This window comes from Somniosus microcephalus, chromosome 6 (assembly GCF_052327205.1).
Source record: "Somniosus microcephalus isolate GS21.2 chromosome 6, FLI_Smic_1.0, whole genome shotgun sequence".
Lineage (NCBI taxonomy): Eukaryota > Metazoa > Chordata > Chondrichthyes > Squaliformes > Somniosidae > Somniosus > Somniosus microcephalus.
Genome location: NC_140992.1, coordinates 173,489,215 through 173,504,042, shown reverse-complemented (window position 1 = coordinate 173,504,042; position 14,828 = coordinate 173,489,215). Strand labels below are relative to the sequence as shown.

General features: G+C 43.1%; 1 protein-coding gene across 13 annotated transcripts in view; it reads right to left on the bottom strand.

Annotated features, from left to right (window-relative positions):
- The window catches only part of cnot1 (CCR4-NOT transcription complex, subunit 1), a 239,717-nt gene that overhangs the window by 71,597 nt on the left and 153,292 nt on the right, over positions 1-14,828 (bottom strand). For all 13 annotated transcript variants that reach the window (XM_085990940.1, XM_085990937.1, XM_085990939.1 and 10 more), the window contains 2 exons: positions 12,719-12,835; positions 12,443-12,553 (listed from right to left, as the gene is read on the bottom strand). In XM_085990940.1, coding sequence (XP_085847066.1) covers positions 12,443-12,553; positions 12,719-12,835 — 228 coding nt within the window. The remainder of the gene's footprint in view (positions 1-12,442; positions 12,554-12,718; positions 12,836-14,828) is intronic.

Genomic DNA, 14,828 nt, shown 5'->3' with positions numbered 1-14,828 from the left:
AGACCTTATGCGATCCGCCCAGCCGTCGAAGCAGAGCTGGAGAGTCTGGAACGTTCAGGTGTACTGTCCAAGGTAGACTGGAGCGAGTGGGCTACACCCATCGTCCCTGTGATGAAAAAGTCGTTCAGCAGCACGCCTGGGGAGCCAAGGAAGGTTCGCATCTGTGGGGACTTTAAGGTAACAGTGATCCCGGTCCTTCACACCGTACAATATGCGCTTCCGCGGATTGAAGATATTTTCGCCTCGCTATCTGGAGGGAAACGCTTCACTAAGATTGATCTGGCCCAGGCGTATCTGCAAATGGAGGTAGAAGAAGCATCAATAAAATACCTCACAATCAACACCCATAAAGGTCTCTACCAATACAACTGGCTGGTATTCGGGGTAGCATCAGCTCCGGCTATTTGGCAGAGGGCAATGGAACAAGTCCTGCAAGGGATCCCAGGCACCCAGTGTTATTTGGACGACATCCTGGTCACGTGCGAAAAAGACAGTGATCACCTTGCCAACCTGGAGCAGGTGCTCACTAGATTGCAGGAATATGGGCTCCGAGCTAACCGCCCCAAATGCAAGTTTTTTAGAAAACAGATCTCGTATTGTGGTCACGTTATCGATAAAGAGGGGTTACATAAGTCCCCAGAGAAGATTGAGGCAGTAGTCGAGGCTCTAGCACCGGAAAATGTGTCACAACTGAGGTCGTTCCTCGGGCTGGTAAACTACTACCATAAGTTCTTGCCAAATTTGTCTACAATACTACACCCACTGAACACCTTACTGCAAACTGGGGTGCCATGGAAGTGGAGTGACGAATGTAGACGAGCTTTCCAGAAGAGCAAAACACTAATCACATCGAAAGAGGTATTGGCCCATTACAACCCGGCATTACCAATTCGGTTGGCATGTGATGCGTCACCCTACGGCATTGGAGCGGTGCTGTCGCACAAATTCTCGGACGGCTCAGAGAGGCCAATAGCCTTTGCGTCACGATCACTAACCTCAGCCGAGCGTAACTACGCCCAGATTGACAGGGAGGCCCTCAGCCTAGTGTGGGGAGTGAAAAAGTTCAATCACTATCTGCAAGGGCAGAAATTCACCTTGCTGACTGATCACCAGCCTCTTGTCTCCATTTTTAATCCGAAGAAGGACGTTCCGGTGATGACTGCGCAACGACTACAAAGATGGTCACTTTTTCTAGGGGCGCACCACTATGAGATTGAATATAAGGGCACGAAACAGCATGGAAATGCTGATGGGCTATCACGCCTGCCACTGCCTACTGCGGAGGAAGCACCAGCAGTGGATCGTATCGAAATATTCCATTCGACTATAGTTGAATACCTACCGGTAACTAACGCTTGTATCGAAAAGGAAACCCGAAATGACCCGACACTGTCTCGGGTATATGATTTGACGGTGAAGGGATGGCCAGCACATGGCAACTCACTGTTGCCAGCATTCTCGACAAGGAGAGATCAGCTGTCAGTGTGCTGGGGGACCTTGATGTGCGGATCCCGAGTGGTAATTCCACCCAAGTTAAGGGATAGAGTGCTCAATGAGCTTCATGAGGGTCATCTGGGAGGGGTAAAAATGAAAAGCCTAGCCAGGGCTTGTGTGGTTGCCGGGAATCGATAAACAAATCGAGGACCTGACCAAGAGCTGCTCAGGATGCCAGAAAGTCCAAAATGCACCACCACAGGCCCCTCTACACCCATGGGAGTGGCCCTCATCTCCATGGCAATGGGTGCATATTGATTTTGCTGGTCCATTCATGGACTCAATATTTTTAATAGCCGTGGGATGCGCACTCGAAATGGCCTGAGGGCATCAAAATGTCCTCCACCACCACGGAGAAAACTATTGCAGTCCTACGGACCATTTTTGCCAGGAATGGCTTGCCAGAACAGATTTGCTCTGACAACGGACCACAGTTTGTGTCCGAAGAGTTCCGGAGGTTCTTGAAAAAGAATGGGGTAAGGCATTACACATCCGCCCCGTATCATCCAGCCACAAATGGATTGGCTGAGAGGTTCGTACAAACCTTTAAGGCGGCAATAAAGGCTATGTACAATGACAACATTCCGCTGCAGCACAAGGTGGACAATTTCCTGTTCACCTACCGGAATGCGACACATACAGTCACCAACCAGGCCCCAGCCATGATGTTCTTTAACTGAAGGTTAAGATCGCGCCTGGATTTGCTCAGACCAAATGTACAAAGATGTTGAGAGTAAGCAATTCCAGCACATCCATGAGAAGCCAACAAGGAGCTTCAATGTAGGGCAACCAGTCTTGGCCCACGACTACCGAACAGAAAAATGGCAGCCAGGAACGATATGCACACGGCAGGGCCCCCTAATGTGCACAGTGGACGTTGGGGAGAGCATCGTGAGACGCCATGCTGACCAGATCCTAGAGTCACAGGAACAAGTCAACCCCATGCCTCGCCCATACGTACCTGGTGATGAACCAGACGTACAGCTCGCATCCACCCCAGAAACAGTAGCATCGGAAGCTGATGAACCAACCGACGACAGGGGGCCAGAATCGCCTCCGCACCAAGAGCAAGACACTCGGGAAAGGCACTATCCAGAAAGGACCAGGAAGCCTCCCCAAAGACTGAATATATAAATAGACTATTTTCAGCTAATGTTGCATGTTAAGTGTTAATTGTAATTAGTTTGATATTTAATTGTTAAATGAGTGTTATGGTACTGTTAATCTAAAAGGGGAGGAATTGTAATGTATATACCTTTATAAGGGGGGAACTATCTTTTACAGCTCATGTATACTGCAGTACCGGCAGTGACCACACCTGTATATAGCACTGAGTAGTAATCTGTACAGATCAGTTCAGTTTGAGCCACGTTGAGTAAACACCCGTTGTACCGTTCTCCTGCAGTCTGTGTCTTATTATACACGGACACAACAGTTTGCTGTACCTGCATGTTAACTTTCAGTGATTTGTATACAATGACACCAAGGTCTCTCTGAATACCGAAGATATTTACTGCAGAATTATACAGCACTCTTGGATAACTTTTCAGCCATTAGCCGCCACAGCATGGGCTGCCTAAAGTCAGCATCACATCAATTATTTTTAAACTGGTGGCAAGGAAGAAATGTTTTTGACCGGGTGAAATGCACAAATGCATTTATTATCTTCGTAATATGAAGAAATGTTAAAATTTCAATACTCTGCACAGGGCTGCCTTGCGCATGAACTTTTTCCTTTGCTGCCAGTTCACAGTGAGCCTGGCAGTACGATTCAAAGTCAATTTAGGAGTCTACATTCTGGCCAATAATGTAAAAGTCTCTAAAGTTCACAGCTTAATTAGTGCAGACATATAGAAATCCTTTAAAGTCTACATTGCCATTTATTCCAAGTGTGTTAAGTGAATAATTTTCCAGAGGATGGTGTAATATGAATCGCTGTCACATGCAGCAGTGCAGCCAGCCACCTCAACATCTGTGCTGATTTAGAGTGCACATGGCTCCAAGCAGGATGGTAAAGTGCATTTTCACCTAACATTTTTATTAAACTTTTATTGTTCAGTGCCACTGCAAGATTTTTTCTTTTTGTTCCACTGCAGCACGTTAGGGATTACTAATAGGTGAAAAGTGACAGAGACCAGGTGACATGAATCTCATCATTCATGTGGAAATGACTTATGAAATGATACTGGGCGGCCTGCTGGTGGCGCTGTCCAGGGAGAGTATAAATACACTGGCATGGGCCCAGCTTGCTCAGGACATTCTTTAACAGGAACTAGTGAAAGACACAATTAGATCTCTATGTTGAAAAACAGTTGATTAAAGCCTTGTTTAATACTTAGACCAAGTGCCTAGTAGTTTTCTTACATCACCAGGACCATATTGAATGGCGGAGCAGGCTCAAAGGACCAAATAGCCTATTCCTGCTCCTATTTCTTATGTGCTTATATCTCCCAAGTGTTACAAGGGGATTGGCTGCAGCACATTTCATTAGTAACAGATTCAGAACATTTTTAACATATTGTGCAAATGGCTGGGAAGCCAGGAACAGGAAAAGTAACATGCTGAGGTGGAACAGGAGGCAGGTGTGCCAAATAAATACAATACTGTACATACAACATAAATGCATAAACAAGACAGCCATCTAAGTCCTACAATGAATGCCCAGAGAGACACTGTCCCAATTACCAACAGCCAGCATGTTCACATGACTAGTTAACCAATTAAAACCAAGTGCCTAACCACGTTTCCTATCAAGAAGCAATCGGTGCGTGACAAAGACTAAATAGCTGGTGCCATGACTGGAATTTCTGTTCATCAATTCCCTATTTTATTCAGTTTTGTTTGCACCAAATAAATATGATTTTTTTCTATCTATTTTCTCTTCAATCATATCCATGGCTTGACAAAACCTGAACTTATTCTCAAAACTAACAATCCATTGGAGCTTTGTGCTAGTGAGTAACCGGCTATAGAAACAACACAAAATAGCCACAAAGAACAGCAGGTCCAAGTTGGATCCCTGGTTGGTACACAGTAGGGCATTACAATTGTTCTGCGTGCCCCTGAAGTTAAATCCGGGAGTTCCTGCTCCTGATTGTTATCCAGTGATCCTGGCCTGAAAGAGCTCATGTATGGAGGATAGGATCAAGTTCAGTTGTAATGCCCTCCAGTGTCGAATGGCTTGCTAACACTCAATGCATAGATTCACACATGAAGAATGGCCACTTGGGTAACGTACTGAGGTGTTGGCAACCAGAAGGCCATACCCCAGCAAGAGCAAGCATCTTCAGGAGAGGACAATAGAAAATTGTCCAAGTGCTTCAATTAATCAGCTGCTGAACATAAACCTGGTACAACACCTACAGTGCTCTTCAATGCAACGCACCCGCCCCCCCTCAGCCAATATTCTGCATATTTTCAGTTCCTACAATGTATTCACAACCCAGGTCTCAAGTGGAAATATGCAATAGCCTATTGATACAGGCAATGCCAGCATATTCAAAACTTCTCCACCCAAAAGATGAAAATATGGCAGCAATTGATCCAACAGAGACACATGTTTGGAGTACAGATATCATTGTCTGACAATGCCCATCAATCGGTGAGCTATATGTAATGAAACAGAATTAATAAATGATCTCATAGTAAAGGATCCTCTAGGAAAGAGTGATCATAGCATGGTTGAATTTCAAATTCAGTTGGAGGGTGAGAAAGTTGTATCGCAAACCAGTATCCTGATCTTAAAGGCATGAGGGCAGAACTGGACGGGAAAAGAAATTAAAAGGTAAGACAGTTGAAATGCAGTGCAGACATTTAAGGAGATATTTCATAACTCTCAACAAAAATATATTCCAGTGAGAAAGAAAGATTTTGAGAAGGGAGCACTATCCGTGGCTAACTAAGGAAATAAAGGATGGTATCAAATTGAAAACGAAGACAATACAATGTTGCCAAGATTTGTGGGAGGCCAGAGGATTGGGAAATTTTAAAAAAATCAAAGGATGACTAAAAAAATAAAGGGAGATGATGAATTATGAGTAAACTGGCAAGAAATATTAAACCAGAAAGTAAGAGCTTCTACAGGTATATAAAAAGGAAGAGAGTAGCTAAAGTAAACATTGGTCCCTTAGAGGATGAAAATGGGGAATTAATAATAGGGAACGGGGAAATGGCAGAGACTCTGAACAAATATTTGTATCTGTCTTCACGGTAGAAGACACTAACAACATCCCAATAATGGATAATCAAAGGGCCACAGGGAGAGGGGAACTACAGACAATCACTATCACTAAGGAAAAAGTACTTGATAAAATAATGGGACTAAAAGACTACAAGTCCCCTGGACCAGATGGCCTGCATCCCAGGGTCTTAAAAGAAGTGGCTGCAGAGATAGTGGATGCATTAGTTGAAATATACTAAAATTCCCCGGACTCTGGAGAGGTCCCAGCGGATTGGAAAACCACAAATGTAACACCCCTACTTAAGAAAGGAGAGACAGAAAGCAGGAAACTTTAGACCAGTTAGTCTAACATCTGTTGTTGGGAAAATGCTAGAGTCCTTCATTAAGGAAGCAGTAGCAGGGCATTTGGAAAATCATAATGCAGTCAAGCAGAGTCAGCATGGTTTTATGAAAGGGAAATTAGGTTTAACAAATTTGCTGGAGTTCTTTGAGGATGTAATGAGCAGGGTGGATAAGGGTGAGCCAGTGGATGCGGTGTATTTGGATTTCTAGAAGGCATTCGATAAGGTGGCACATAAAAGGTTACTGCATAAGCTAAGAGCTCACGGAGTTGGGGGTAATATATTAGCATGGATAGAGAATTAGCTAACTAACAAAGCAGAGAGTCGGGATAAATGGGTCATTTTCTGGTTGTCAAACGGTAACTAGTGGGGTGCCACAGGAATCGGTGCTGGGGCCTCAACTATTTACAATCTACATTAATGGCTTGGATGAAGGGACTGAGTGTAATGTACCCAAGTTTGCAGATAATACTAAGATGGGTGGGAAAGCAAGTTGTGCAGAGGACTCAAAGAATCTGCAATGGGATATAGACAGGCTAAGTGAGTGGGCAAACATTTGGCAGATGGAGTATAATGTGGGAAAGTGCGAGGTTGTACATTTTGGCAGGAAAAATAAAAAAGCAAATTATTTAAATGGAGAGATTACAAAATGCTACAGTTCAGTAGGACCTGGGGGTCCTTGTGCATGAAACACAAAAAACAGTTAGCATGCAGGTACAGCAAGTAATCAAAAAGGCAAATAGAATGTTGGCCTTTATTGCAAGGGGGTTGGAGTATAAAAGCAGGGAAGTCCTGCTACAACTGTACAGGGTATTGGTGAGACCACACCTTGAGTACTGCATACAGTTTTGGTCTCCTTATTTAAGGAAGGATATACTTGCATTGGAGGCAGTTCAGAGACGATTCACACGGTTGATTCCTGAGATGAAGGGGTTGACTTATGAAGAAAGGTTGAGCCTATACTCATTGGAATTTAGATGGATGGGAGGTGATCTTATTGAAACATATAAAAGATACTGAGGGGGCTCGACAAGGTAAATGCAGAGAGGATGTTTTCCCTTGTGGGGAAATCTAGAACTCGGGGGCATAGTTTCAGAGTAAAGGGTCGTCCTTTTAGAACTGCGATGAGGAGGAACTTCTTCTCTGAGGGTCGTAAATCTGTGGAATTCTCTGCCCCAGAGAGCCGTGGAAGCTGGGTCATTAAATATATTTAAGGTGGAGATGGACAGATTTTTGCAAGATAAGGAAGTGAAAGGTTATGGGGAGCAGGCAGGGAAGTGGCTTTGAGCCCTAGGTCAGCCATGATCTTATTGAATGGCGGAGCAGGCTCGAGGGGCCAAGTGGCCTATTCCTGCTCCTATTTCTTATGTTCTTATATGGTGAAAGCATTTGAACTACAAAAACAAACATGCATGTTTAGCGAGTGAATTTTGCAGCAACATGCTGCTCTTAATCACCTAAAAACACTGCCTGGCATTAGATTATGCAAAGCTAAACACCACATTAAAGTTCCTATCAATTGAATCAATTTCAGATTGTATCCCCTGCAATACTTTCACTAAGGGTTACTGAAGTATTCTATTTGAACACCGATCAAGAACATGCGCCTGACCAAGTATTCTGATGTAGTGCAATTTACAATACTCAAAGTTTGTATACTGATACAGTAATTAGAAGTATATAATTGCAAAGGTAATTCACCTACCATTTTTCTTTTTTCCAGTGGAGGTGTTCTGTTGCTGTCTCAAAAAAACTTACATTTTCTGAAATTCTGCTCCTTCAAATCTCAAAAGATTCAGCTAAATTCATCAAACTGTGTTCAAACCTCTCCATTTTGGCACCAGTTAAACTAATGATGTGGCAATTACGCAGTGGAACGCAACGTTGTACTATGACATTTGGCATCAATGTGCTGTGATGGCATGGCAACAATCCAGTAATGCTACTCCATATTCCTTCCATTCTCACTCCGTCTTGGCACTAAACTGCTTATACCTGGTGACTAACTTGCGTCTACCTTTGCCCTGCAACACCACCTCTCATTTCTGTGCCCTCCTTACTTCCCTCAGCCTCCAATGCCCTCCACAACCAACCTCACTCCTCACAGCCCTCCTCCCAACACTGTAGCTTTACCCTCATCTCTCTACCCAATCCTGAACTCCAACAACCCTTTCCACGACTCAGCTGATGGCTACCTATCTTCCAGACAGTCAAGTTCCCCATCATCTGCCACTTTTCCCACTGATTTTGAAATCTTCCTTAAAAAAAACCTCACTTTCAACCCTATTATCTCTTAAAATGCACAGCCTACTCTGAAGGTCCTTGAATGTCCTTGCCATCTAACAATATGCTCACCTCTCAGTGCCTCCAATGCTGTATTTAGCTTGCCTACACACCACCCTAGTCAAAGTTACCAATATCCTGTATGGCTAATCACAAATTTGCTGTCCCTCAACTTCCAAGTCACCTTTTGTACTGTTCTCCATTTTCCTCCACCGCCCCCCCTTCCTCAGCAGTCCATCTGTTTGTCCCAGAGCAGTGCATGCAATACGTTTCCTCAAAACACTTTCTCTTCTCCATCCTGTTTGGTCACCAGTGTGCCCTGGGACTGCCTGCTCCCTCTCCTATTCACCATTTGCATGCTAATCCTCGGCAACATCACCATCACAAATTGAATCAGCTCCCACATGTATGCCAAATAACATCTAATGACTCAAACACTGCTGTTATACTTCCGAACTGTCAAGTCTTGGATGAGTCAATTTACTTCAGTTCAACTTCAGCAAAATTTAAAGTCATCCTTTACACCCCCTTCTAACACCTACATAACGCCACCAGATTCTCTCGACCTCCCTAGCGGTCCCTCCAACCAAATCCAATGGTGCGTAACTTTGGCGTCCTGTATGACTAAGCATTTTGCTGCACAGTTGCTCTGTTGCCAAGATCATCTGTTTCTACCTCCAGAACGCTGCCTATTTACGTCTACCACTGCTGGCACCATAACTCATGTCTTCACCACCTTGGGGGTGCCTAGGTCACAGTCGAGTGGTCCACCCAGTTTTATTCTTGTTTTCCTTTTTAATAGTTTGGTACAAATGAATGGCTTGCTAGGCCACTTCAGAGAGCAATCAAGCAAGAGCCAACCTCGCTGGTGTGGGACTGAAATCAGACCAGGTAAAGACAGCAGATTTCCTTCCCTAAAAGGATATTAGTGAACCAATTGGGGTTTTACAACAATCAGACAGCTTCATGGTTACTTTTGCTGATATCAGCTTTTTATTGAAATTGAATTCAATTCTCAAACTTCCACAATGGGATTTGAACTCTCATTCCCTGGATTATTAGTAACATAACCACATTACCATACCCACTGTTTCCACTGCTTCTCTTTATACTAAAAATCAATTTACATTTTATGCAGTAGAAATGGAGGCACCAGATGTTTAAAATTAAGTTAGATAGCAGGAAGTTTTACAGGAGAGCCCAAACTAGATGAATTTTTTAAAATTACGGTTTGGATTTTGAAGACCAGTATTCAAACATTTATCATGCTACGTTTACCATTTCACGGACAGTCAACACAGTATACAAACATAATGAAATCTGTTAAATGGTGTCAAACATGTGTCATTAACTTGTAGCAAATTTATATTATATGGAACTTTAAACAGATCTGCAATGGCAATGCCCAATTTATATTGAGAAAGAGAGAGAGAGATGGTGGTGGGGTTAGGAGAAAGAATGAAGTTGATTGCTGATGAGAATATGAAAACTACATCAGGAGATGGTGGGGTGGGCGAGGGACGGGGACAAAAAGGGAGAGACAAGGGAAGAGAGGCGGTGTTGAGGGGAGGTGGGGGCGAGAGAGGTTAAACAAGAGATGGGGGTGGGGTGGGTGAGGGGGGGCACTGGGAAGAGAAAGAATGAACTTTGATAACCAATGAGAATGTGAAAGCTGCATCAGTGGCCTGTATGGCCAGGCTAGGCATACTCAACCTTTTGATGGCTGAAAAGAACAGCAACTGACACACTGCTGCACCAGTTCAGCTGCCATCGGCAGCCTGCGGAGAAATCACTTCAGGTGACCACGGTCTGAATTTACTTTGTACTCCATTCTCCTTCCTCGCTCCTCTATTTCCTTCCATCAGATAGCTCCAAAACTTGTGGATCAACAGATTTGTAACAGGAATTTTTCACACCCTCAAAATTAACCCTGTAACATACCTCCACTGGTGCAGCGATCTCAATTTAGTTTTTCCAACTACATACCATTAATTTTATATTAAATGCCATTTCATTTGGCACATCTCTGCAAGTTATGGCCAACCTTCCAGTACATCTTGCCTTAGTCTTCAAGGTTATTAAATAATACAGTAAAGGGTGGAATAAATTGAGAGAAAGCAAGTTGCTACCTATAATTCCACACACTGAGTTTCTAATCTCAGCCATGCCATGTGGAGATACTACACCACAGGAAGATACATCCGTCAGGGGACTGCACATTCACATATAGACTACCACTGACAATTCAAGGTCATTTATTTTTGCAAAAAAATACATTATTAATTACTGGCTAATTCAGATGAGGCTAATGTGCCAATATGGCAATGCCTCAATCACTTTGGCACTGGTAGTTTATAAGTAATAATGCGGGGGTGGGGGGGGTTGCATTGACAGTAACTCAGTGACGTGCGACTGTGGCGATGATCCGCAAACGATGAACCACCTGTTCCGCTGCTAACGCGAGTCCTGTAATGCTACTGACCTTGCCAAATACAATGATAATGCCAAGGAATGCATAGCCCTGTGGAATGGAAGAATATGAAGCTACGACACGAGCCAGTAACTCAGATGAACTGACTCCAAATTAAGAGTAGACTGTACTGCCAAACTGCACTGAGGGGGGCCTGGTCCCCAATCTGTGCAGATGGCTCAGAAAGGAGTGCAAAAAGGAGACTTAGGAAGGAAGCTAAATATGCAGACTGCTGAAATATTCCCACAACAAACCCCAGCTTCTGTAACTGAAATGATAAATGGTGATCTTGCACTACTTTTTTTTTTTTTTTTTTTTTTTTTTTTGAGTAAAGGAATGCACAGTACAGATCAAGACTCTAAAGATTTCATATCCAGATCCTGTATATATTTTTAATAAACTACATTGAGTTTGGAAATGCAAAAGTAACCCAATCTTACACATCCTAAATATAATCCTGTTATTCAATCATTCAATTACAATTAAAGTTGTATTCTGTGCATCACAAAAAGCAGATTGATAAAAGCATTAATCAAGTAACTTTAGTACCTCCAGCATTTTGTTTGAAAGTTTTAAAAAGTTTGAATTATGTAATTCTGTCAGTACGCAGTCTAATAAAGTTGTAAGAAACCATCCCCAACTGTCTCGCCCAACACACAGATAATTAACACTTTATTTGTTGGATTAAGGTATCCGAATGGTAAGGCAGCACCAGTTTCAAGTTACATACAGTTATAGCCTCATAAAAGTTATCTTGACAACTTCCTTTTATGAACCCATTTTGCATTTAGTTTCTCTGACAGATGACCCCGGATCCCTTCCTTATAATGGCACCAGGAGCCTCTCCATTACTGATGCTAAGCAAAGAGACTTAAAATCCCTAGGGTCGCACTGCCATGCTTAAGACTGGAACGGCATTCACTAATTTCTTTATTTTTAAAAAATATTTTTGGATTCTCAAGAAATACAGCTGATGTTACCAGTTACAATTCCATTTGGGCCCGATACTTCATTAATGTTTAACTGCTTTAATTTAATAACACCACCAACTCAAATAGGATTATGAATACTCTCTACAGCTATCAGAGGAGACCATGTTCGTGATCCTCCAGGCTATTCCTCTGCATCCTTTTGGATTAGAAGAGACACTGAAGGCTTGTGTGCCAATTAGAGTCCTTTAGACACAAACATGAATGCAGCATCTGCTACTGCCTCATGTAGATAGGCTGAATTCTACAGTCCAAATGCGTCGCTACACGAACCTGCTATCAAGGAGAGGCTTGGTGCCGGAGCACATCTTGAGATAGCAGCATAAACAGGCTGTGGCTTCCGCTCAGATCTCAGCTTCCCAATTATCATCTTGCTGACAGTGATGTAACCTGCTGCGGGGACTAGCATCCACAGTAGGCTGCAGTTCATGGGGAAGAGGAGTCTGGATAGCCGTGAGAAGTCACAATTATGGCAATGCGCCATCACCAAATTCACTAGGAACCAGTGTAAACAAGGGCGCATCTACACATTGTCCCCTCCACTCTATTCTCGTTATTACAAAACTTGCACCAGAATTTTATCCGAGCATTCTCAAGGCCAATTTTTTTCTAGGGTCTGACTGAAGTCAGCCCTCAGATTATTTAGCTGAACATAATAAAAAATATACTAAAGGTCTGAACTTACCATACTCCTAACGCTGGATTCTAAAACTTTGGCAACAAAAGGGACAACGTAGAGCATCTCTTGCTGACCTTTCACGTAAGCTTCCAGCAGCAAAGATTTCACATCCAGATCCTATGTACAATATTTTTAATAAAACACTTTTGAGTTTGGAATGATCAAGTAATCCTAAACACAATCAGCCTATTCTTCAACATTCTGTTACAATTAAAGCTGTTCAACACCATAAAAAGATGGATTTAAACATTACTAAAGAGACAACAACATGGAGCCACTTACGATATGCAAGATGGGCTTATTTTTGGCTAAGGTTATCATGCCCAACCAATGGCCCAGGTTCTTCAACAGCGATCGGTCTGAAAAGTTTGCAGCAGCCTTGTCAGATGTCAGCAGTACCTAAAAGGGCCAAGAAAAGAGTGTGCTTAAGCAGGGCAGCAATTGTCTAATACTACTCAATACTTAGTGCTCAAGTTAAAATGACTGAATTTGGCTCTTGTTAGAACAGTTCATTTAGCAAGTTAACTTGCCAAATGGCTTCTAGAAATACATCACTTAGAACTGCTGGAAATCAGGTCACAGGGAAATGCTTTGCAAAATGCTACATTACAACTCACGAACCCATCAGGGAGGACAACACTGATTAACTCCTATATAGTTCTATATAATAAAAGATCTTGGGTTTAACAACTTTTACTGTATTAGATTTTATGAACAGTAGCGCTGCTTCAAATCATCTTGGCAAAAGTATGCACATCCTTGTGGTGTATGTGCCTTTAAGAGCAATTATGGTGTATGTGCCTTTAAGAGCCCCAGGTGTGCGTAATGCCGGTAATTGCCACTTGGGCTATATAAGCCTGTGTATTGTGTATATCCTTTAGAAGCCCCCCCCCACCCCCCCAGACTTGCTTAGTAAATACCTATGAACCAACTCCTGTCTTCAGTGTCTTTATCTACACACGGACACCACAGTGGCGACGAAGTGGAAACGGACTTACCTGCAATTCGGCAGCACCTCAAGGACATCGATTCCTCCAGCGTCCAGAAGACTCAAGGAAGTAAGAGAAACTGTGGTTTCACCAGCTGGCCAAGCTGGTGACAGGTACTGCGCTAATCCTTCCTGGGCGTCAGGCTGGAGCTCCAGCGGCGGGCTCTACAGCTGAGACAGGCAGCGAAATCAGAGGCAAGCAATAACGGACTGGGAGGGTGCACTCGAGAGACGGCTGGCGCGGCAAGCAGGTCAGCGTTTAGACCTCCGTCGGGAACGAGTCTCCAACAGTGAATAAACGGAAACCACAGTAAAACAGCGTTATCGGTAGCAGCGGCGGGAAAGCGCGGGAAGCGCCATATCGTTGCTACAGAGAAAAAAAAAAGCGCGGAAAGCGCCATATCTTTTCTGAAATGCCTAAATCTGGTAATATTGAGGCTTTTGATGGCGAAATAGAAGATTGGACCACATACGTGGAAAGAGTAGAGGTTTATTGCACTGCAAATAACAGATGAAAAAAAAGCTTCAGTACTTCTGAACTTAATGGGCGCGAAGACATACTGGCTGTTACGAAATTTAATCACTCCAGCCAAACCAAAGGACAAGACTTTTAAAGAAATTGTTGATACCCTGCAGGAGCATTGAAACCCAACACCGCTGCTGATAGCGGAACGATTCAAGTTCAAGAGAAATCAACACAAGAATGAAAGTAACGCTGATTACCTAACCGAATTAAGAAAGCTATCAAAGTACTGCCAATTCTGAGCAGGACTATCGGATTATCTTCGAGACAAATTTGTTTGTGGTCTCTTAAGTGAAGGAACACAAAAAAGACTGCTTTCTGAAAAAGATTTAACATTGGACAAAGCTTTCAGTATGGCTGTATCATACGAAGCAGCAGCAAAAGGAGCTGCAGAGATACAACAAGAGACACAGGACTTCGGCACCCATAAAATGACACAGGAGTTCAGAAGATGTTATCGCTGCGGCAGATCCACCCATAACCAGAGGGACTGCTGGTTCAAGGGCAAAGCATGCAGGCAATGTGGTAAGATTGGACACATTGCACGGGTATGCCAATCTGGACAAAATAAATCCACTGACAGAAAACAAAAAATCAATAAAGAAAAGTACAGGAAGGTACAAATGATGACGGACAATAGCTCCGAAGACCAGAATAGCGATAGCGACTCCGGAAACAAGAGACTAAGCTGTCTCAAATTACATAATGTACTTGCCAAAGAGGATTACCAAACCATTTGGGTTACCCTCACAATAGCAGGGTCCCCAGTTAAAATGGAGCTAGATACAGGATCAGCTCTAACCGTAATAAATAGACGGGATTACGAGAGGCTATTTTCGCATATACCTCTAAAAGACACATCCATTATCTTAAAAACATAT